This window comes from Schistocerca cancellata, chromosome 2, assembly GCF_023864275.1.
Source record: "Schistocerca cancellata isolate TAMUIC-IGC-003103 chromosome 2, iqSchCanc2.1, whole genome shotgun sequence".
NCBI classification, from domain to species: Eukaryota; Metazoa; Arthropoda; class Insecta; order Orthoptera; family Acrididae; genus Schistocerca; species Schistocerca cancellata.
The window spans coordinates 360,543,340-360,568,809 of record NC_064627.1 but is presented as its reverse complement, the minus strand read 5'-3'; the positions used below and the strand labels follow the sequence as shown (position 1 = coordinate 360,568,809).

General features: G+C 40.4%; 1 protein-coding gene across 1 annotated transcript in view; it reads right to left on the bottom strand.

Annotated features, from left to right (window-relative positions):
- Positions 1-25,470, bottom strand: part of LOC126161750 (piwi-like protein Ago3) — a 222,940-nt gene that overhangs the window by 181,804 nt on the left and 15,666 nt on the right. The window contains exons 3-4 of the mRNA XM_049917799.1: positions 11,871-12,184; positions 11,379-11,525 (exon numbers count right to left, since the gene is read on the bottom strand). Of these exons, the coding sequence (XP_049773756.1) occupies positions 11,379-11,525; positions 11,871-12,184 (461 nt within the window). The remainder of the gene's footprint in view (positions 1-11,378; positions 11,526-11,870; positions 12,185-25,470) is intronic.

Below are 25,470 nucleotides of genomic sequence, written 5' to 3'. Positions count from 1 at the left end.
TTAGACAATATAAAATACTAACCATCTATTCTATGTAAATCCTACATGTGATAATGTTTAATATAATGTTTAATATAATGTAACAAACAGTAATGTACGTAGGTACAATACACGGCGGGGGGTGGGGATTGGGGGGGGGGGGGGAGGGGGATGGCGGAAGCTGCAGATTGTAGTCCATATGCAATAGGATGAACCATGGACTTTGCCGTTGGTGGGAAGGCTTGCGTGCCTCAGCGATACAGATAGCCGTACCGTAGGTGCAACGGAGGGGTATCTGTTGAGAGGCCAGATAAATGTGTGGTTCCTGAAGAGGGGCAGCAGCCTTTTCAGTAGTTGCAGGGGCAACAGTCTGGATGATTGGCTGATCTGGCCTTGCAACACTAACCAAAACGGCCTTGCTGTGTTGGTACTGCGAACGACTGAAAGCAAGGGTAAACTACAGCCATAATTTTTCCTGAGGGCATGCAGCTTTTCTGTATGGTTAAATGATGATGGTGTCCTCTTGGGTAAAATATTCCGGAGGTAAAATAGCCCCTGATTCGGATCTCCGGGCGGGGACTACTCAGGAGGACGTCGTTATCAGGAGAAAGAAAACTGGTGTTCTACGGATCGGAGTGTCGAATGTCAGATCCCTTAATCAGGCAGGTAGGTTAGAAAATTTAAAAAGGGAAATGGATAGGTTAAAGTTAGATATAGTGAAGTTCGGTGGCAGGAGGAAAAAGACTTTCGGTCAGGTGAATACAGGGTTATAAATACAAAATCAAATAGAGGTAATGCAGGAGTAGGTTTAATAATGAATAAAAAAATAGGAGTGCAGGTAAGCTACCACAAACAGCATAGTGAACGCATTATTGTGGCTAAGATAGACACAAAGCCCATGCCTGCTACAGTAGTACAAGTTTATATGCCAACTAGCTCTGCAGAGGATGAAGAAATTGATGAAATGTATGATGAGATAAATGAAATTATTCAGGTAGTGAAGGGAGACGAAAATTTAATAGTCATGGGTGACTGGAATTCGAGAGTAAGAAAAGGGAGAGAAGGAGACATAGTAGGTGAATATGGATTGGGGTTAAGAAATGAAAGAGGAAGCCGCCTAGTAGAATTTTGCACAGAACAGAACTTAATCATAGCTAACACTTGGTTCAAGAATCATGAAAGAAGGTTGTATACATGGAAGAACCCTGGAGATACTAAAAGGTATCAGATATTTTATATAAGACAGAGAATTAGGAACCAGGTTTTAAATTGTAATACATTTCCAGGGACAGATGTGGACTCTGACCACAATCTATTGGTTATGAACTGTAGATTAAAACTGAAGAAACTGCCAAAAGGTGGGAATTTAAGGAGATGGGACCTGGATAAACTGAAAGAACCAGAGGTTGTACAGTGTTTCAGGGAGAGCATAAGGGAACAATTGACAGGAATGGGGGAAAGAAATACAGTAGAAGAAGAATGGGTAGCTCTGAGGGATGAAGAAGTGATGGCAGCAGAGGATCAAGTAGGTAAAAAGACGAGGGCTAGTAGAAATCCTTGGGTAACAGAAGAAATATTGAATTTAATTGATGAAAGGAGAAAATATAAAAATGCAGTAAATGAAGCAGGCAAAAAGGAATACAAACGTCTCAAAAATGAGATCGACAGGAAGTGCAAAATGGCTAAGCAGGGATGGCTAGACGACAAATGTAAGGATGTAGAGGCTTACTCACTACAGGCAAGATAGATACTGCCTACAGGAAAACTAAAGAGACCTTTGGAGAAAGGAGAGCCACTTGTATGAATATCAAGAGCTCAGATGGAAACCCAGTTCTAAGCAAAGAAGGGAAAGCGGAAAGGTGGAAGGAGTATATAGAGGGTCTATACAAGGGCGATGTACTTGAGGACAATATTATAGAAATGGAAGAGGATGTAGATGAAGATGAAATGGGAGATATGATACTGTGTGAAAAATTTGACAGAGCATTGAAAGACCTGAGTCGAAACAAGGCCCCCGGAGTAGACAACATTCCATTAGAACTACTGACGGCCTTGAGAGAGCCTGTCCTGACAAAACTCTACCACCTGGTGAGCAAGATGTATGAGACAGGCAAAATACCCTCAGACTTCAAGAAGAATATAATAATTCCAATCCCAAAGAAAGCAGGTGTTGACAGATGTGAAAATTACCGAACTGTCAGTTTAATAAGTCACAGCTGCAAAATACTGACGCGAATTCTTTACAGACGATTGGAAAAACTGGTAGAAGCCGACCTCGGGGAAGATCAGTTTGGATTCCGTAGAAATATTGGAACACGTGAGGCAATACTGATCTTACGACTTATCGTAGAAGAAAGATTAAGGAAAGGCAAACCTACGTTTCTAGCATTTGTAGACTTAGAGAAAGCTTTTGACAATGTTGACTGGAATACTCCTTTCAAATTCTAAAGGTGGCAGGGGTAAAATACAGGGAGCGAAAGGCTATTTACAATTTGTACAGAAACCAGAGGGCAGTTATAAGAGTCGGGGGGTATGAAAGGGAAACAGTAGTTGGGAAGGGAGTGAGACAGGGTTATAGCCTCTCCCCGATGTTATTCAATCTGTATATTGGGCAAGCAGTAAAGGAATAAAAAGAAAAATTTGGAGTAGGTATTAAAACCTATGGAGAAAAAATAAAAACTTTGAGGTTCGCCGATGACATTGTAATTCTGTCAGAGACAGCAAAGGACTTGGAAGAGCAGCTGAACGGAATGGACAGTGTCTTGAAAGGAGGGTATAAGATGAACATCAACAAAAGCAAAACAAGGATAATGGAATGTAGTCGAATTAAGTCAGGTGATGCTCAGGGAATTAGATTAGGAAATGATACACTTAAAGTAGTAAAGGAGTTTTGCTATTTGGGGAGCAAGGTCGAAGTAGAGAGGATAAAAATGTAGACTGGCAATGGCAAGGAAAGCGTTTCTGAAGAAGAGAAATTTGTTAACATCGAGTATAGATTTAAGCGTCAGGAAATCATTTCTGAAAGTATTTGTATGGAGTGTAGCCATGTATGGAAGTGAAACATGGACAGTAAATAGTTTGGACAAGAAGAGAATAGAAGCTTTCGAAATGTGGTGCTACAGAAGAATGCTGAAGATTAGATGGGTAGATCACATAACTAACGAGGAAGTATTGAATAGGATTGGGGAAAAGAGAAGTTTGTGGCACAACTTGACCAGAAGAAGGGATCGGTTGGTAGGACATGTTCTGAGGCATCAAGGGATCACCAATTTAGTATTGGAGGGCAGCGTGGAGGGTAAAAATCGTAGGGGGAGACCTAGAGATGAATACACTAAGCAGATTCAGAAGGATGTAGGTTGCAGTAGGTACTGGGAGATGAAGGAGCTTGCGCAGGATAGATTAGCATGGAGAGCTGCATCAAACCAGTCTCAGGACTGAAGACCACAACAACAACAACAACAACAACAACATCCTTTTGTAAAACACTGTATAGAGCATAAATTTGTTTTTGCAACACAAAATTGGTAATTCGTGATCTTCACACACTATACCAATGTTTGCATTTACATTTCAAGTTGTAAAGCTTTTACGTATAACAATATATATAGAATAAATGGGGGGGGGGGGGGGGGGAGGAGAAGAAGAAGAAGAAGAAGAAGAAGAAGAAGAAGAAGGTGGTGATAATTTCCGACCTCCACTATTTATATCAATGTGTTCACCAATTATATTAACTAAGCCTTTGTATATGTGAACTAAAAATATGGTAATGTCTGAAAACTGATTGTTGTATGGGCAGCAAAGAAACAAATAAATGGGCCAGTGGATTTCATACAAACTGGCTCTCTTCAAAATATACTGCATAAAGTCTGACTAGGCGTAAGTGCCTAACCTCTATGTTCAGGAGGAGGAGGAGAAGACGAAGAAGAAGAAATGAACATGTAACTTCCTGGCAGATTAAAACTGTGTGCCCGACCGAGACTCAAACTCAGGACCGGGACCTTTGCCTTTCGTGTGCAAGTGCTCTACCGCCTGAGCTACCGAAGCACGACTCACGCCCGGTACCCACAGCTTTACTTCTGCCAGTACGAGACGAGATACTGGCAGAAGTAAAGCTGTGGGTACCGGGCGTGAGTCGTGCTTCGGTAGCTCAGACGGTAGAGCACTTGCCCGCGAAAGGCAAAGGTCCCGAGTTCGAGTCTCGGTTGGGCACACAGTTTTAATCTGCCAGGAAGTTTCATATCAGCGCACACTCTGCTGCAGAGTGAAAATCTCATTCTGGAAATGAACATGTGTCTGTGAAAGAGGTCTTTTATCTTCTTATGCAGATGGAAAATGACATCTCGGTAAAACTACTACTAACAGCTGACGAAAATCTGAACAATTTCCAATGTAAGGTGTCACAAAGATAATGTGATTGACGTCACCTCTCTATTGATTTTTCATTACTGGTACATCACATGTCAGTTTTTCTAAGACAACAAATCTGAAAGGTGCTGAAATCCTCAAAAATTTCCAGGTCTGCCCAGAGAGAATCTGGAGCAATTCATATTTTCACTAAGGCAGGGGCGGGCAGGAATCCTGCACGTGTGCGGTGCACTTGCACGCGTGCAGTTAACAGGTGTTCTGCGTGCACACAGGGGCAAGCTGGTCACCCGCTTATCTCCCTTCCCCACCATACCCTCTGGCCGCTCCTTCCTCTGCAACGCGTTTTGTTTCCTAGCTTGCTTTATTGAATGTAGGAATAAGATTAGTAGTAGTAGTGCTTGAAAGATATCGTGGTTTGATAGAGTACCTATTACCTAAGATACGTTTTATTTAATTATCACAGGTGGAGTGGAACAAAATTAGGTTAGTAGGAGTGCTTGAAAGATGTCGTGTTTTGAAAGAGTACCTATTGCCTACGATACGTTTTATTTTATTATCACAGGTGGAGTGGAACAAAATTTCTACATACAGACAAACGCAAGCAGTTACTTAAATTTTCATCACTGATGTTTGCTCTTAACCGACACTTACTAATTCAGCAAATGGTTTTCCAGCTCTCGCTATATTAAGCTCGTACCGCTGGGCTATTATTGTTGTCGTCCTGAAAAATTGAAAACGGTGCTCCATAAAATGTTAAATCAGTTACATGAGAGACATGACGAAAGGAAGTCGCAGATCTCTCGTGACCACAGTAACGACAGATTCGTCTAGTATCGTCGGATCGCTCTTCTTAAGCTCAGTCAATTTCCCCATCTGCTCAGAATCTGACAATAAATTGTATTCGTCCTTGCAAAATTTGTTATAATGGCCTTCAATACTAAACATCCACTGACCAGCGAGAATACTGCCACATATTAAACATTTTGAATTTTCACGTTTTTGCACAAAGAAAACATGATTCTCCCATTACTTTTTAAAAGATAGCAAATCTCCACTTCTCCGTTTCCTTGCTTCACTCTGCATTTTCCGGTTCTTGAAATACAACGTTGACTACGTAGTGGTCGCTACGCATCAACATCCGCAGCTTAGCCTGGTACTACACTGCCGCAACCTGCCGGCTGTCGCCACTGCCCCAGTCGACGATTGCACGCGAGCAGCACACATGCAGCGCTGTGTGCTCATGAGCCGCGTGCAACGTTTGCCCGCCCCTGCACTAAGGTAAGTGAAGATAACCTACACTTTTGTCCATTATGTAAGTTTATGGCCACATATGAATGAGTTATGTGTTGCAATTGGCTTTGTACCACGTGCTTTCTTATGTCGCAAGTGTCATGAAGTGTCATCTCAAGCGGAACTGGGGAACTAGTGAAGTCTGCTTATTATGTTTGGTGTTTGCCTGATTCCATTTAACAATGGAAGCTAAGATTTTTCCAAATAGTAAACGGTACAGCAATCAATTGCAAATAATGTTTAATTGCAAATCCAGATTTTGGTCACAGTGTGGCCACCTTCATTGTAGTAAATTTAAGTTAAAACATTGCTGCACAGGAGATGGCCAAACAGTGATCGGAAATCAAACCCGATTTAAGTATTTTATCATGTTATAGTGTCTTAAGCCTTTATTAGACGATGCACCCAAGATATGCACCTAAGCAGCAGCACCCAAAGCTAACATGCTTGACACCTCAGGCTGGTTCACATCACTCTATTACATGACACACATTGCATATTTCTTGTGCGAATCCACGCATACACACTGGATGGAAATACTGCACAAATCTCTTAAGGGGGCTGACTGTTCATTTAAATTACGAATTACTGAGGGCTCAAGGTTCCTATTTATTAAGGAAATGTTTCTTGTTATTATTATTTATTAAGCAATTTTTATGACCAGGAAAGACGTATAAGGGTATGGAAGTTGAAGGAGGAAGAAAGCAGGCTACAGTACCTACAAGTAGTAAAGGAAAGCACCCCAAAGGATGAACCAAAAATGGTAGAGGTGGAATGGGGTAGATTCAAGGGGACATTATAAGTGCAGCGGAAGCAATATGTGGGAGAACAAGCAACAAAAAGAGATGGAAAGAAACACCCTGGGGGAATGATAAATCAAAGGATATAGTACAGAAGAAGAATAGAGCCTTTAGGGTATGGTTCCAGAAGAGAACAGTAGAGACAAAAGAAGAGTATCAGGTAAGAAAGAAAGAAGCATAAAGAGTGGTGGTGGTGAAGGAAAGAGAAAGCGGATGAAACAGTGGACCAGAATCATGGAGGAGGATAGTGAAGGCTCAAAAAAGATGTTATATGGGATGAGTAAAAGTAAGAGGAAAAATGGTATGACAGCTTATGCTCAAATGGTGAACAAAAGTGGGCAAGATGTAGACAACAAGGAAGAGCTCAAGAATATGTGGAAGGAGTATTTTGAAGAACTCCTGAACCCGAATGGAGACCTTGATAAGGAGTAACGAGCTGAGGAGAAAAAGAGGAGGATCGCAAATAGAAAAAGACCTTACATGGGGAGAAGCGGAAGAGGCATTGGGCAAAATGAAGGGACGGAAGTCAACAGATAAGGATGAGCTAAGTGTAGAGATGGTGAGAGCAGCAGGAGAGGTGGGGATACAATGGGGATATCGAGCAATGAAAACTGTTTGGAGACAGAAGATGATCCCAGAAGACTGGAAGAAGGGAATAATTGTCCCAATCTTTAGGAAGGGAAATAGAAAAGATTGCAAGAACCATCGGGGAATAACACTGATGAGTCATTGTGCAAAGTGGATTCAGAACAGGAAGGTCCACGGAGTTTTGCTGTAAGACAACTGCAAGAACAGCACTATGAATATGGAATAGATCTACTAATGACCTTCATGGACATTCAAAAAGCGTTATGATAGTGCACGTAGAAATAAAGTGTGGAAAGCCTTGGGGAACAGAGGAGTAGCAAAACAGATTATTTGGAGGATAAGGGAAATGTACCATGGAAGTGTGAGCTGTGTGAAAGTGGGAGGAGAGAGATCAGCTTGGACTGAACAGAAGAATGGCTCGAGGCAGGGAAGTGCACTTTCATCATTACTCTTCACTGTATTGATGGATGATATAATGAGTACAGTAGCACAAGTAATTGGCGAAGGACAGATGAAAGCTATGGTGTTTGCAGATGATCTGATGATTTGGGGGAATAAGGAGGAGGAAGTACAAGAGCAGTTGGACATATGGGAATGAACAGTACAAGAATATGGGATGAAATTTAGTATAAGTAAGAGTGAGATGATTATCACAACAAGAACAATGGAGAAAGAAACAACTGAAATAACAATAACTGGTGGAGAATGGTTGAGGAGAGTGGAGAGTTTCAAGTAACTAGGAAGCCTGATACAGGAAGATGGAAAAAATGACAGAGAAATAAACGAGTGGGGGAGAAAAGCAGATGCATTTCGGAAGAGTGTTGGAAGCCTGATAGGAGCAAGGATGTACCCAAAATCAGTAAAAAGGTTATATACCAATCATACTATGTCCAGATCCTGACATATGCATCAGAAACCTAGGTTATGAAAGAAAGAGATAAAAGCAAAGTACAAACTAGTGAGATGAAATATTTGAGAAACAGTATTAGAGTGACAAAGATGGACAGGTTAAGAAATGAGAGGATCAGAGAGGTGGATCCATTACAGGAGGAGATAGAGAAATCATGACTGGGATGGTATGGAAACGTTAAGAGAATGGAGGAGAAGAGGATACCCAGGAGGATACGTGAGATGAAACTGGAAGGAAAGAGACCAAGAGGAAGACTGAGAGACAGATGGCTGAAAGGAGTAGAGGAATGCGTCCACAAGAAAGGAGAAGACTGGACCAAGATGAAGACGGAGAGATGGTGGCAAGAGAGAAAACGATGGAGAGGCCTATGTTCTATACAGACCAGGCCAAAGGGTGGAAACTGTCCAAGATGATGATGATGAAGTAATTATTGTTATATGTTTCTATAAAATTATGTTTATACAGCATTCTGCACATGAAGGATACTGTTACTTTGGAGCTACTACTCTAACAGTGTTTGTAACCCTTAGCATTAGGGCATGATAATGGCGATGGAAAATCTGATGTTGGGTTCAACCCTGGCTGGGAAGAAGGGACAAAGACAGTGGCATATATTTCTTATTAATGAAGGAATTGAGGCCCTCAAGATCCACAGGAATTTTGGAACTTCATGAGAATAGACATGACATTTCAACAACCTACTGTCAGTGATAGAGGAAGTATTTTATTTAGGTGACAGAGTAATGAATGAGACATTTTCACCCAGCTGGAAGTAACGCCATTCCTTGCTATACACGTGAATTAATGCTTGTTTGGTCCAATCCATTTCTAGAACACGAAGCTACCAGTACAACAAATGCTCTTCACAAACAGCTTGTATAGTAAGTTTGTTGGCAAAAAGTATTGTTCCTCTTTAGTTACTGCCTTTTATGAAAATTTAATCACTAAAAAATGTGCAACAAATCTCCAATATGAAAACATTAAGCTATCTCCAGAAAAGTTTGGAAGGTAGGAGACGAGATACTGGCAGAAGTAAAGCTGTGAGTACCGGGCGTGAGTCGTGCTTCGGTAGCTCAGGTGGTAGAGCACTTGCCCGCGAAAGGCAAAGGTCCCAAGTTCGAGTCTCGGTCGGACAGACAGTTTTAATCTGCCAGGAAGTTTCATTAAGCTATCTGCTTATCACCAATATAAAAAAAACAGTAAAACATAAACAACAAAAAGCACAAAACATACTCTGAATCAACCCTTCTGCACTTGAGCAAATTGACGGGAGTTTGGAACTGCTTTCTATTTTCGAGCATGGATAATGTGACAGCTAATTCTCTTAGCTACATCAACTCTACTGCCAGCTGTCTGCTGTGCTGGACTTTTACCATTTGTGGCAGATTATTGTCTAATATCCCCTTTAAGAGGAGACAAAGTCATGTAGGAGGCCTACAACCATGACAAACTTGAGGATACTTATGCCAATGGTCAATAGGCTACTAGAATGAACTGGTGACCTGTTGTTCAAGATTTATTTATTACACTGACACATTTCAGGCACTGCCCATCATCAGAAAGTCAAAAAGAAAAGCCTTTATACAAATTATGAAATCACAGGTGTCAGTTCTCAGCTTCGCTGCTTAACTACAAAAAATTTAATCCATAACTTTAAACACTTTTCCTTCATAACCTTATTTTTCCAATTGGTTGGTAACTTATCTTGAAAACAGTACATACCATTTTGATCACAGTTTGATGGCAGCATTCTAAACTGAGTCCTCTATCAGCATACATAGCTATTTTATGGTATCTTCAAAAGTCTACTTTCACTGCTTGGTTTTGTGGGGAAAGAAAATGACATTTCCACACTGGCAGAAGTAAAGCTGGGAGGACAGGTCGTGAGTCGTACCTGGATAGGTCAGTTGGCAAAGCATTTTCTCGCGAAAGGCAAAAGTCCTGAGTTCAAGTCTTGTTCCAGCACACAGTTTTAATCTGCCAGGAAGTTTCAAAATGACATTTGTCTGAAGATATCACCATTTTGTTAGAACTTCATGTTTTTCAATTATCCTACGCATGTTGATAGAAAATAGATTGAAAATGACTTGTACAAAATTAATTTGTTAGAAGTCCAGTGGAAGGGCTTTGGGAATTGTTACCAATGACCAGTGTTCTGGCTGCAAGGGGTCCTTCAATCTGGTGCAGTGGTTATATGGAGTGTCTGCTGTAGATACAAAAGGATTCCTTAAAGGCAAAAGTATCAGGAATAAAACTATATAATTAGATTTAGCATAACTTTTTATTTTACCTGAAAAAAATAACGAAAATCATCAATTTTTCATGCATTCCAAGAGGGCTACCCCCTTAAGTCACACTGAATCCTTTGATATTTATGAGGCATTGCAACACCTGCTTTAATGCTTCCACTTCTTTTGGGAGCTCTTCATAACACTGGCCTTTCTGATCGCACAACAGGGTGCACTGCTGGACCAGCATGTATGCCTATTTCAGCAAATCTGAAGGCTTGGGCCTGGTGGTATAGCAGTAAAGCAAGTGCCTGAAAAAATGTGTGATTTGGAAACAAATCACGGTTGATAACAGATTTCTCAGTCTGCCTTTTAACATAACATTCACCTTTCAGTGATGTGATGATGATGATAATGATAATAATAATAATAATAATAACGCTGGCACATTTTACTACATGAACTTGCTGACTAGAATGGTCTGAAACATTCATTCCATGTGTTACAGTTTCCTCAAATGTGCTTGTATGTGTTTTATTCTCCAACTTGAAAAACTACAAGTATCTGTACACACAATCCAGTCACAACTTATTACATGACCTTTTCCTTAACTTACCTAGGTAGTGAAACAAGTTTGTTGGTAATCAACTAGCATTAAGTAAGGCAACAGTGTTTGATACTGGATACTAGACCGGATTTACTGCACTTCATGCCAGGTACTTTAAGTACTGACAAAGAAAGCAGGTGTGTTCATCACAAGGAGGAGAAGAAAAAAGCTGATAGAATGGGAGTGGGTGGCTACCTTACCACTAAAAGCAACAGACCTGTGTATTAGCAGTAATAATCTAAGTTTCGCACAGATCCATTCCCCGAATATATTCAGTAAGCTGATGAGGAAACACAGTTATTCCTAAAATTTCTTGATATGAAAAGTGAAGAGACAAGGTTATTAATATTTAAGCCCTGGTTGATGTTTGCAGATCACACTGTAGGAAATAGGTGACCATAACAAAGGTATTATTAGTCAAGCAGAAGAAAGTCATTAATTGCATTCATCACAAGTATCAGAAATCTTTCATGAGTAACTTAATGTTAAACTGAAGGCTTCAAAAAATATGAAGAACTTTAAGCAGTCAAAATATATTGAATCATGAATAAACATAAAATTTGCACAGTAAGTCAGTCAGTCAAGAAAAAGGGTTTGCAATGAATTCTTACCGTTCTCCCTGTTGTCCCATACACACTACTGGGGGTTTTCGCTCTATTTCCACCTGCTCCATCTTTTGGGCCAGAGATTCCACTGGTATGGCTGTCTCTGGAGGCTTCTGTGTAGGTACAGGAGCAGGTATACCTCTTGAGGTTCCACTGCAAGTTGTATAATATATTACTTTTAATAGCTCCACTTTCATAAACTAATACAAACTGAATAAATACCAAACATGAAAACTGGAAAGAACAGACAGTAATATCTATTGTGTGGCTATATGCTACCATTTTGGAACATCTTTTCGTTGGTTTTGCAAGTTCAATACCCCGAATAACAGCCTATTTAAATATCAGTAAGCCATATATATTTAGCAATTCTATTCTCTCTATTACCTACTTACAAAGTAGCAATCTCAAAAGGAAAAAAATAGGTTTTCAACAGTGTCTAAGAACAAATCCTACGCAGTAACACATTCCATTCACTGCCAGTTCAAATGTACTTACGGCATACTACGAAGTGCTTCATACAGTGCCGCACGACCCCTGCCCACTGGTCTTACTGCAGGAGTGGGAGCTGCTGCTGCTGCTGCTGCTGCTGCTGCTGGAGCAGCAGTAGTAGTAGAAACAACAGGTGTTGACACTGGCCCTGGTGTTGTACTTTGTACTCTGTGCTGTGATGTTTTTATAAGTGCCATTAGTTTTTGTCCACGACCACCTCCCACCAATGGTGCTTCACGGGATGAGGCTTCAGCAGTTTCTTGTGAAGATGCAACATGCTGTTCAGGAAGCAACGCTCCACGTCCGCGGGAAAATCCAGACTGTCCAATGCAATAATTTCAGAATTAATACGTGTGTGTGTCAATATGCAGCTTGTTAGCTGTAAATTTTTAAACAGTGATATCCACACCAGGAAGCATGTACAGGGAGGAGCAGTGGAAAAACAGATTTTTCAGTATTGAATGACCGGGACAAACAGTGTGATAAAAGTAATAAAAACAAGCATTAAGTGACAGATTTTTAAAGCAGTTTTGAAATATACATATTTTAATTAGGTTTGAAAAATAATGTCTTGGAGATGATGTCCTTCTTGCTGGATACAAATTTGGATCCTCTCCCAAAAGCTACGCATGGCTCTCTCCCATATTTCATTCAGCCCAGCTTCAATTTCCTGACGAATGGAATTCTTCAGGTCATCGATTGTGCGAGGCTTGATCATTTAGACTTTTGATTTTAAATATTCCCACAAAAAGAAGTGGCATATAGACAAATCGGGTGAACGAGGGGGCCAGTAAACATCACCATATCTCGAAACATGTCCTGGGGACGTTTGTCGAACCAATTCCATGGATGCTCTCCCAGTGTGAGCTGTGACACTGTCCTGCTGAAACCATATTTCTCTAATTTTCACTTGACGCCTTTTAAGTTCTGGTTGTTTAACATTTTAACGTAGCGTGCTGATGTCACAGTAACTGCAGTTCCTTCCTCTTAAAAAAAAAATAGGGTCAAACAATCCCCATCTTTGAAATGCAGCACCACACTGTTACTTTTAAACTGTGGAGAAGTCTTTGGTGTAATTCATGTGGGTTCTCCGGCACCCAATACTGACAATTCTGAACATTGACGTAACCATTTACATGAAAATGTGCTTATCACTCATAAAGACCGTAGCATCTGCATCTTCCGTAACAATTTCGTCCATTACGCAACAAAACTCCCTGCGCTGCACAAAATCCCCTTCACTAAGCTGCTGGACAATCATTATCTTGTACAGGTGAAACTTGAGATCCCCATGTCAGATGCAGTGAAGCAAACGACGTGACATACCCAGCGCTACAGCCTGTCATCTAACCGATCGTTTCGGGCTAGCAAGAACTACCGTTCTCACTCAGTCTACATTTTCCAGAATACAAACCGAATGGGGAAGACCAAGCGGTTTCTTTTTCATCACAGATCCAGAACTTCTAAACGCTGCAACCCATCGGAGTACAGTATTTCAATCAGGTACTGCACCTCGACGTTCAACTCTAAAATTCTGACGGAAAAGGCATTGCATTGTGACTACTGAATCATTGTTTCTAAAGTACTGCTTGATAACGAACACATGATGCTCTACACTCCAATGCTCCATAGCAACTGAAACTGCATTGTATGGGCAGTCTGCCAACATTCATTCGAGATCAATACCCCTCTCCCGTCATCACTTACTGGCAATTCAAAAAACATGCATTTCCTCTGTTCCACCCTGTACATCCTTCATTGGATACAATGACAGTAAAACAAGTAAGACAATTTCTCAGAACTTTTTTCCCCCCAATTTACTACAGTAGTTAGTATCAAAATCAAAATATTCACTAGAAATGTATAATAATTTAACGTCCAAAGAAACTTTTTACATTAAGCAAACTTTAGCTGCATTTTTGTTTGCTGCTTGCATATTTATCTTCTGTCAGTTTCAAATGATACGATAATGTTGATGATAACATTTGATGTTTCCAATGGTTCCACAATCCAAGACTCATAATTTATTTCTGTACAACAAATTTGGCTTTCACAGTCACATGGAATAATGAAGATTGTGGTATGCTGGGGTAAAAGATACTGAAGATTTTAGTGCACAAATTAAATCGTGTGGCAAATATGATTAAAAGTGGAAATGTTGAAGATTTCAACTGGAATTAAACCACACATGCTGCGCCCCCCCCCCCCCCCCCCCAAAATTTGTATCGCATTTTTGTCTGTGTTTTCCTTAGAAACAAATCAAATGTTTGCTTGATGAAGTCTAAATAGTGCACAATACGAAAGTAGAGTTTATAGAGTTTAATAAGCATTTCAAATACTTCCTTATTTGCTCTAACAATAGAAAGTCTCTATCAATTGTCTGCCACCATCTTTACAATTATCTCAGCGGCAAATTCAAATTACGCAACTCTGTAGACATAAATGCCAAACGTAATACAAAAGTGTAAAAATAAATGTGCACCGGTGGTCCCGAACTCATTTTAATGAAAATAATTCGAATCAGATTTGTTCTTTAAAAACAGTGCTCATAGCACGATCCTTATAAGAAACTTTTCTAGCTGGTGTATGGAGCCGAAATTAATTACGCACGAGTTGCGAAGAATATTGTTTCAGGTAACATACGTCAGTGTTGTTCGCGGCTGATATTCAATGGTTTTAATGATCATTTTGCTGAAGATAACTATTTCCATCATAATCAATAGTTGTATAGAATCTGTTGTATGAACTGTGATTTAGTGACACTTACACAACTTACAGACAACACTTTAACACGACATTAACTTGGAGTTCTTTAGCAACTTGACCAAATCTTTAGCCGGGAGAAAAATTATTTAGTAATTACCCAATGTAATAAAATAAGATTATCATTTTCATTTACAAATTAGTTAAATACCAAACCACTGAATAAAACAGCGAATGCCACACTGCTACCCATTATCTTGAACACCAAAACTATTTTGGTGAATACAACAGTAGCATACCGTTCCTCCATATGAACTAGTTATTTCCTGTGTATGAAGGGCCCATTCTCTCTGCTGCTCACATTAGTTGCAGCACATCTGCAGTTTTGAGGGAATTTGATCACAAGAAATTTCTTCCCTTAGTGATGCCTCATTTGTTCAGTGTCTTCCATACTGCATACACCTCAATACTAAATATAATAACTTTATTGGGAAATCAAAATCTGTAGATACAGTCAATCATACAGCAAGCATTCTTTTTCTCTGCTAGGTGCACTGCAAACAGTGTGCTGGAAGAGATGAGGAACTTCACTGCTCAAATTCAGGCTGGATGGGAGTTATTCATGGCTAGACTTCGTTTGTGTGAGTGGACTCAGATGGCCCCTTAATATCCAAGTGTGGCATTCTGTGATATTTGTACAGAAATGGTAATGGACTGTATGTAGGCCTCAAACTACTTCAAATCCAAAGACAATTAAGAATTGCCCCATAAAAACTGACGACCACAGGATATGTGGTGGACATCATAAGAAGTGGTCATCCCAGGACAGTGCTAGGAAAATGCACAATTGGTGTGGGAATTGTGCACATAAAGCTCCAAAAAATCAACACGTCAGGCAGCCCGTGAAACTGGTCAAGGCTATACACTATCCACAATGTCATTCAAAAGGAGCTCTCTATTTGCAGCATTGTTCCCAGAGTGGATCAGAGTCCTCTGGTTTGTAGCCGAGTGGAGGGTCTCAACCAGAGGCTTCATCGACTCTGTGACGGTCTTGGTTGCAGATTTCTAGACTTGCACTATTGGGTGGGGAATTGTAGGATGCCCCTATATAGGTCAGGGGTGCACTACACAAAGGTAGCGGCTACTCGGGTAGCAGAGTACTTGTGGCATGCACATGGTTTTTTTTTAGACTAGGCAGTAGTGCGAGGTGTCCTGATGAACACTCACCAGTCGACGTGCAGGCAGGGAAATCAGGACGCGCTCAGTGTAAAGACACTTCAGCTATCAAGATATTAGCAGTAAATTTTCAGAGTGTTCAGAATAAAGTTCCTGATTTTACTGTCCTCCAGGAAGCGTGTGGCGCGCAAATTATTTTCAGGACTGAGACCTGGCTAAACCTGAGATAGGAAGTTCTGAAATATTTAGTGAGGGTTGGAACATGTATTGGAAAGACAGATTAGACACTGTAGGAGGTGGTGTCTTCATTGCAGTTGACAAAAATATTGTGTCTACTGAGGTCGAAGTAGAGTGTGATTGTGAAGTTATCTGGACACGTTTAACAGGGCTAGGAGAAATAAAGTTAATTGTTGGGTGTTATTACCGGCCACCAGGTTTCACCGTGACAGTCCTAGAATCATTCAAAGGAGTCTACACTCTGTATCGCAGAAGTACCCGGATCATGCTATATTAGTTGGAGGTGACTTCAACCTACCTAGTATAGACTGGGATGTTTATGGATTCATTACAGGTGGTACAGACAAGCCGCCGTGTGAATTACTTTTGAACACATTATCCAAAAACTGTCTCGAGCAGCTAAATCGACAGCCAACGTGTAATGGAAATATTTTAGATCTGGTAGCCACGAACAGACCAGACCTCATCGACGGTGTCGTTGAGACAGGATTTAGTGATCACGATGTTGTCATTACGACTATGGTTACGAAAGTTAAAAAGTCGGTCAAGAAAGCTACGAGAGTATTCTTACTAGAAATAACAAATAAGCAGTTGTTAGCATCCCACTTAGTAAATGAATCGACTTCATTTAGTTCCGGTACGATGGACATGGAAGAATTATGGGCAAATTTTAAACACATTGTAAATCACGCATTGGGCAAGTATGTGCCGAAAAAGTGGGCTACGGACGGAAAAGACCCACCGTGGTTTAACAGCGCAATTCGGAGAATGCTCAGGAAGCAAAGACAGTTGCACTGGTGGTACAAGAAAGATCGGGAGAATGAGGACAGGCAAAAGTTAGTAGAGATTCGTGCTGCTGTAAAAAGAGCGATGCGCGAAGCATCACAACCACCATCATACCTTAGCAAAACATCTTGCTGAAAACCCAAGGAAATTCTGGTCTTACGTTAAATCGGTAAGCGGGTCACTCATTGGTCAGTCTGGCCTGGCAACGGAAGACAGCAAAACGAAAGCTGAAATTTTAAATATAGCATTTGAGAAATCTTTCACGCAGGATGATCGTACAAACATACCGCCGTTTGAGTCTCGTACAGATTACCGTATGGAGGAGCTGAATGGGTTGAAAATAAATAAATCGCCAGGTCCTGATGGGATTCCAATTCGGTTTTACAGAGAGTACTCTACTGCATTGGCTCCTTACTTAGCACGCATTTATCGCAAATCTCTTGCCCAACGTTAAGTCCCGAGTGACTGGAAAAAAGCGCAGGTGACACCTATATATAAGAAGGGTAAAAGGACGGATCCTCAAAATTACAGACCAATAGCATTAACATCGGTCAATTGCAGGATTCTCAAACATATTCTCAGTTCGAATATAATGAATTTCCTTGAGACAGAGAAGTTGCCGTCCATGCATCAGCACGGCTTTAGAAAGCATCGCTCCTGTGAAATGCAACTCGCCCTTTTTTCACATGATATCTTGCGAACCATGGATGAAGGGTATCAGACGGATGCCATATTCCTTGACGTCCGAAAAGCGTTTGACTCTGTGCCCCACTGCAGACTCCTAACTAAGGTACGAGCATATGGGATTGGTTCACAAATATGTGAGTGGCTCGAAGACTTCTTACGTAACAGAACCCAGTACGTTGTCCTTGATGTTGAGTGTTCATCGGAGGTGAGGGTATCATCTGGAGTACCCCAGGGAAGTGTGGTACGTCCACTGTTGTTTTATATCTACATAAATGATCTTTTGGATAGGGTGGATAGCAATGTGCGGCTGTTTGCTGATGATGCTGTGGTGTACGGGAAGGTGTCGTTGTTTGACTGTAGGAGGAACAAGATGACTTGGACAGGATTTGTGATTGGTGTAAAAAATGGCAGCTAACTCTAAATGTAGATAAATGTAAATTAATACAGATGGATAGGAAAAAGAATCCCGTAATGTTTTAATACTCCGTTAGTAGTGTAGCGCTTGACACAGTCACGTCGATTAAATATTTGGGTGTAGCATTGCAGAGCGATATGAAGTGGGACAAGCATGTAATGGCAGCTGTGGGGAAGGCGGATATTCGTCTTCGGTTCATTGGTAGAATTTTGGGAAGATGTGGTTCATTTGTAAAGGAGACCGCTTATAAAACACTAATACGACCTATTCTTGAGTACTGCTTGAGCGTTTGGGATCCCTATCGGGTTGGATTGAGGGAGGACATTGAAGCAATTCAGAGGCGGGATGCTAGATATGTTACTGGTAGGTTTGATCATCATACGAGTGTTACGGAAATGCTTTCGGAACTCGGGTGGGAGTCTCTAGAGGAAAGGAGGCGTTCTTTTCTTGAATTGCTACTGAGGAAATTTAGAGAAACAGCATTTGAGGCTGACTGCAGTACAATTTTACTGCCGCCAACTTACATTTCAAGGAAAGACCACAAAGATAAGAGATATTAGGGCTCATACAGAGGCATATAGGCAGTCATTTTTCCCTTGTTCTGTTTGGGAGTGGAACAGGGAGAGAAGATTCTAGTTGTGGTATGAGGTACCCTACGCCATGCACCGTATGGTGGATTGTGGAGTATGTATGTAGATATGTAGATGGAGGTGGAATTTCTTTCATGGAAATTTCATTACTGCTGTGTGTATGCACCAGACTCTCACCATCAGAAGTATAGAGAAACTGTGCTAGACTTTTTCAGAAACTTCCCTCCATTATTTTTAACCATAATCTAGAATGACACAGTTGTGTTTCGTATGAAATATTTACAAATGACCATAAATCCCATTACTAGGTAAGAAGAAGTTCTCTGCATGCCGCCACTGAGTAAATGCCATGTCACCCCACATTAGTGGTTCTGTGTGTTGTGAGATGAAATCAACTTACCTGTCCATTCCTTCTTCAGAACACAAGGAACTCAGACGAGCGCCTAGCCATGCTGAAAAATCAGATTTGGCCAATTTTGCCCACTTTCTACAATACCAATGACCTTTTTTTTTCATGCAGGATGATGGCCAACAACATTTTGAAATTAGTGCATGCAAATGTATAGACTATCATTTCCCAGGATATTGCATGAATCACCATAGTACCCATGAGTGTCACGCGCAGAGCCCTGAGCTGCATCATGCAAATTCTTGCCGGGATGGCCAAACAAAGAAGTTTATTGGATCAAGCCAAGAGCACTAGATGACTTAAGAGGTTCTCATTCTGCATATTCCCACCAACATTCCACAAAGCTTCCAGTTGACGTTAGTTGAGAACAATCCCAAGTAAAGAAATGGTTGGAAAATGCTGGCATCTATGTGGAATTTACACTGTAAAAACATTTTCCTCCATTCTACTGATCATAATAAATTTTGTTTCAGTAAAATGGACCACCATTTACTTTGGGAAATACTAGCCATTTCAAACAGACACTTACTTGTCACCCACCCTGTACATCTTATCTGCTCTAGTTCCCCCAAAATTACATCTCACCTCAGCATCAATATGGAGTACATTCATTTCAGAGTACGATTTCAAGGGCCCTATTTAGACAAACTACAGGGCAGCCAAGGTATCCATTTTTTGGGACCATGGCTTTATAATGTTGATCACAGCGCTAGCACAAATTGTTATAAAACTTCACTTTATTACTGCAAAAATGGAAATTTCTGGATGGAGCAATATGTAAAATAAGGGAAAGGTAACCCTCACATAAAGCAGATCAATTGTGACAAACAGTAACACACAACAGAAAACAGCATTCCCACTAGCTTTTAGGCACTAGCTCTTTTTCCAGCAATAGTACACAACCACATAGGCATCCGAACGCACCCTCCTCGGGCCATGCAATACTCACTATAGGTAAGTGGTTGCCACTCTCTTTATTTTACATTTCACTTTATTATTGAAGTCATATCATCATCTCTTTTGTGCTCCATAAAATAAAAAATTATCTTTAAGCTCTTTAGAGTTCTGAGTGGCTGCCAACTCTATTACTGGGAATAGCTTTACAGGAAGTGCCAATACAGGAAGTGCATCTAAATGACTTTCATTCATGAGCAATTAGTGAATAACATTTCAGTGAATTGCCACCATGTGGATAGTACGGACTTAACTACAGTGCAGAGGCTGGTTGAGAAGGCACTTGCACGTAACTGGATAGCCTTGTTCCTCATAGTATCGTTGATCTTCAAAAATTGAGAGACTGTTTATCCGTACACCTGACAACCATATTGTAACTGGGACCACATAAAAGCCTTATAAAACTGAGGCAGATGAGCTCTTTCCTCTCCCCAAGACCTGTGGCTGACATGTCAAGATGGTGAGTGCCTTAAAAATCTTTTATTCTGCAACGACTGGTTACACTGTCAGTTTATAATCTAACAGGTCTAGAGCCTCTCAGTGGCTGCAAATGGTGACCTTTACTTGCAAGCAGGTGAACTGAAAAGTGTCGGAATCAGCTAACATATGCAGATATTAATCACACTATTAAGAAACAAAATTGAGTGCTCTGTGCTATTGTTTCAATCTCTGCAACTGGTACACTGTTTTTGTAAGATCGGAGGAGTAGCTAAATAAGTACCATACCATGAAGACTGCAGTTATCCAATAAATGTTGGTGTATTGGTCTCTATGGAAACAGAAATGAATCTTCAAAATTTACATTAGCCCAGTGAAAACTTGTGCAGGTAGCAATACATCACAGCAAATAACGTTCCACATATTAACCACATGGCAAAATATTCTGCTCTGAGTGCTATAATTTGCTGAAATCTCATTTCGATATCTTGAACCTTATGACATGCAAAGGATGTTACTAACATTTCACTGTCACTTCATTGTTTGCACTTGTGAGAGGAACTGAATGCACCACATACAAGCCACTTTCTCGAGACTGGAGGTAGATATAGATCTCCTCTCTACTTTTATTTTCCATGCAGAGAGAGAGTTACTGTGAACAGTTCAATGATAGGGTTGGTCTCATTTGGATCAACAGCAAATCAACACCAACAACAGTTCAGGTGTACATACTGATGTTGCAAGAGGAAGATGGAGACAAAGAAAGTATATGAGGATACTGAATGGGTAATTCAGTATGCAACATGAAAACTCTAACAATCTCAAGGTGACTGGAACACGGATGTAGGAGAAGAAATTGAAAGTTAGGAGAATATGGGCTTGGTACTAGGAATGAGAGAGAAAGAAGTCCAACTGAGTTCCGCAATAAATTTCAGATAGTAATAGCAAATATTCCATTCAAGAATCACAAGATGATGACATATACTTGGAGAAGGCTTGGAGACACTGGGAGTTTCCAGCTGGATTAAATCAAGGTCAGAGAGAGAGAGAGATTCTGAAATCAGATACTGGATTGTAAGGCATACCCAGGAGACAATGTAGATGCATATCACAGTTAAGTAACGATAAAGAGAAGACTGAAGTTTAGAGGATTGTCCAGAAGAACCAGGGTGGAAGTGGGATACTGAAGTACTGTGGAAAGACGAGACACATTTGAAGGTGCCAATGATATGGATACAGCACAAGAAATAACACCGTATGCAATTCAGCTGGAGAGAGATGGACATCTCTGAAAAGAGCAATCACAAATATTGGACATGAAAAAAAGATGCGAAAAATTTTCAGGGAAAGAATACAGCAAAGTAAGTCACTTAGAAACGAAATGAAATGCTGAGAAGAAACAGCGAAATGGCTGCAAGAAAAATGAAGAAACCTAAAAAGAAATGTTCAATGTTCATCATGTTTGGTTTCATGGGAAAGATTGTGCTCCACAACGGTGATGGGCAGAAAGGAGGTCAGCATTAGTCACAATGTCATCTATCTGCAATGCAGTAAACAAAATGGATAACATTAGGGCCAATGATGACCACTTTTCTTACTGGAAAAGAAATTATTGTCAAAGGAACTGATTTGACATATAGTGAAATTGAAAACAAAAACGGTGAAACCAAGAGTGCAATGGACGCACCACTGTCAAACACAGAGGAAAGAGCTGATACATGGTGAGAGCAAACTGAAGGCCTCTATGAGGGGGATGAAATGTCTGACGACATGTAAGAATAGAAACGTGAAGTTGATATGAAGTGATAGGACATCCAGTATAAGAGCCAGAATTTAAAAGAGCTATTGAACACTTGAGATCAAATAGAGTAGATGGGGTAGACAACATTCTATCAGAACACCTAAAATCAATGCGTAAAGTGGCAATCAAATTAATATTGAAGTGGGTGTGTAGAATGTATGATACTGACAAAATACCGTCAAACTGTTGGAAAAATGTCATCCACACAATTCTGATCACAGCAAAAGCAGATAAGTTTGCGACCTATCACATAATCAACTTAACAGCTCATACATTCAAGTTGCTGGCAAGAATAATATACAGAAAAATGGAAAAGAAAACTGTAGATCTGTTAGATGATGATGAGTTTGGAAAGTAAAGGCACCATAGAGGCAGTTATGACACTGCACTTGATAATGGAAGCACGAGTGAAGAAAACTCCATAGATTCATAGGATTTGTTGAACTGAAAAAGGATTTAACAATTAAAATGGTACAATATGTTTGAAATTCTGAGATAAGTAGGAGTGACAACAATATTATGAAATACACATAGCTAATAGCCATGTGTCTGAGTTGCACTTGTGCTTGTGTGTGTGTTTCTGAAGAACTTTTTGTTGGGAAGTTTAAATGTTTAGCAGTCTTTTCATAGTGTCTGCCTGGGATTCACCACCTCCTTTATGTGGTGAGTAGTAACCTATTATTTTCATTTTGTAGAAGTAATTTATAGGGAAGGTCTGGTAATATACAATTTGTACAAGACCCAAGAGGGTAAAAAGTGGAAGGCCAAGAATGTGCTCAGATTAGAAAAGATGTATAACAGGAATGTAGTCTTTTGCCCCTACTAATTAATCCCTACATCAGAGTTGATGAAAATTTCCCTGCAGATTCCAGCCATGTTAAGCAGTTTAAGACCCATGAGCTTTCCACACAGTACACCTCAGCTATTGTCACGTGGTGACTGTCTTCTAGTTGTTGCTACCATCCTTACATAGCCACACTGCGTTCTGTGATGTCACTAGTGCTCACTCCAGCGTCATGGAAGGTAATGTTTTTGTTGCACCCCCACTTCAACTATCGGGTGGCCAAGTTCCAAGCCATGCTTAGCTGCATGCTGCCATCTTTATTAAGGGTGTTGTCACAAATTTTTATACCGAACGCTTTTTTTATGATGCTATCCCAGAAACTATTAGCCCGTGCAATAACAAAAGTCTCACCCAACAATTCCCATTTTCTAGAGCTTGCTCAGCAAAGACCAATTTCTCAGGGAACCAAAAGCAGAAGCACCTTGTTCTACATAGCACTGTTCAACAGTACACAGTCTGACCGACATGAAAGTGTCCATTCTCACACAGTATTTTATATAATCCTGGGGTTCTGAGGCTACATCGTCTTTCACTGGTCACCTGGGTTGCTGAAGCCCTGAAGGCTGAATGGATTTTTTGTCTTTTCAGCAGCTGGATAATCTTTCCAGTTACTGAGCCACAGGTTCCTTCTGCTTACATGTCTTCCAAAAGATGGCTTGCAAAATCAGACAGTAGCTGTAGCCATTTTTCTCGAATAATTTCTGCAAGTGGCTTAGTTTCTTTGGCAGATTTTCAGTGTCGGATGGCTTCCACTCAATGTCACAAGATCCTCAGAACCAACCACTTCTGTGGCATGCAGTTATCAGTCCAAGTGGCCGAGTTTCCGGTAAACACTGTAGTTGGAACACCTACTTGCTTTACAGCAGATGAGGACATCAAGGAACAGCAAGGCTCTACCCATCTCTACTTCAATTGTCAATTTGATGCTGTAATGGATGTAGCTGATGTGGTCCACAAATTCTACCAGCTTTTCACGTCCATGAGACCAGACAACGAAATTGTCATCAACATAACAATAAACGGTACTACACTTTCAGGAGCCTTTCCTCCCTGAGCAGGACACTTACAGTTCCAAAAGTTTGCATAGTATTTTCCACTTTTATTTCTGACAATCATTAGTACTTTTAATTTTTTTAAAGTTAGTCTATCATTGCATTTTGCCTCCTGAAGTTTAGTACTGGCCAGCCATTCTGTCTCCTTGTAATTTTATAGTTTCTCTAGTAAATTTTCCTTTTGATAAAGCTACAACTGACAAGCTTAGTTAGTCTTCAGATAGGACATCAAACCACCTAGAAAGTACATTTGGTAAGTGTTTTCAGAAACTATCCTGCATGAAAGCAATACAGTCAAAGATGCTAAGAAAAGCATCATCAAACAAAGGCAAGTTCAGGATGGAATACCTACAATACTGAAAGGATAACTGCAACCCACCACATGGAGGAGCCACCATTCCAGGGTGCTGGAGTCCGACAGTGACTGCATTTTGACAGGGCTGCAATCTGGTGGACAGGTGGTGGGGTGTCAGTAAATTGCTGACGCACCAGACACAGATGCACTCCAGCACGAGGTACTTTCACACTAAAAACCAACTCCAACGAACTTTATTGACAAGTTTTTTCAACTTATTGTTTGACTTAGTTTGTAACTGTTGTCAACAGTTGGTTGAAACTGTGAGTTTGAAAAACTGATAGACAGAAGTTTTTCTCAAGTTTGTAGTTTGTGGCAGTGAGCAAAAACATGGCAGAGTTGAGTTACTGGACATGTGCACTGCTGTGTTGTCTGCTTTGTTTCTTTCTTGTGTTTACATATTGGCAACTCTAGAGTGTTTTGCAGAAGAAACTATTTAGTTTTCATAAGAAACTGAAGTTACGAAACTACTGTGGGATCTTTCTCATTCTACCTACAAAGACTGATACAAATGGAAAGATTTGTTTAAAGGAGTTTCAGAAAAAAATGTTGTACAACTTGCTGAATTCAGAAGAAAAGGGACCAATGTGAATATGCAATACAATCATGAGCATTCTATAATGGTCGAAACTAAAAGTGGGTCCAGCACAGCTGATTTATCGTGTTACAAAATGGGTGTTTCTTAAATATGTAAAGTTTTTCCAAGGCGTGAACAAGCCAAGGAGAAAAATATTTAAAATCTTAACTAAAGCTATAAGGTTTTTGGTCGAAAGGTTATAATTACAACTGTCTTTTCCCCCCATATTTATTTACTGCTCCTGACACTTCACATCACCACCATCTGATACAAAGCAGCTTTTAATTTCATGCCTTTATTCTTTGCAGTTCTTCCTGTGTTTCCTCCCTTTCTCTTGAAGACATTTATTTTGTGGAGATGTTCTGCAACTCTCATCTGCAGCCTTGCCCTGGTTCTGGATCCTTCACATAAATACTACCAGTTGGTTAGTAAATGTGGCACTTTCTTTATGTCTTCTAAGAAAAGACCCTAGTAAAGCACTCGAGCATCTGAAAGCGGTTAAAGACATCACCATCTGAAATACTCCTTGCATAGCTACTTGGTAACTGATTCCATTGTAATGTGTGTTTACCAATGCTTGCA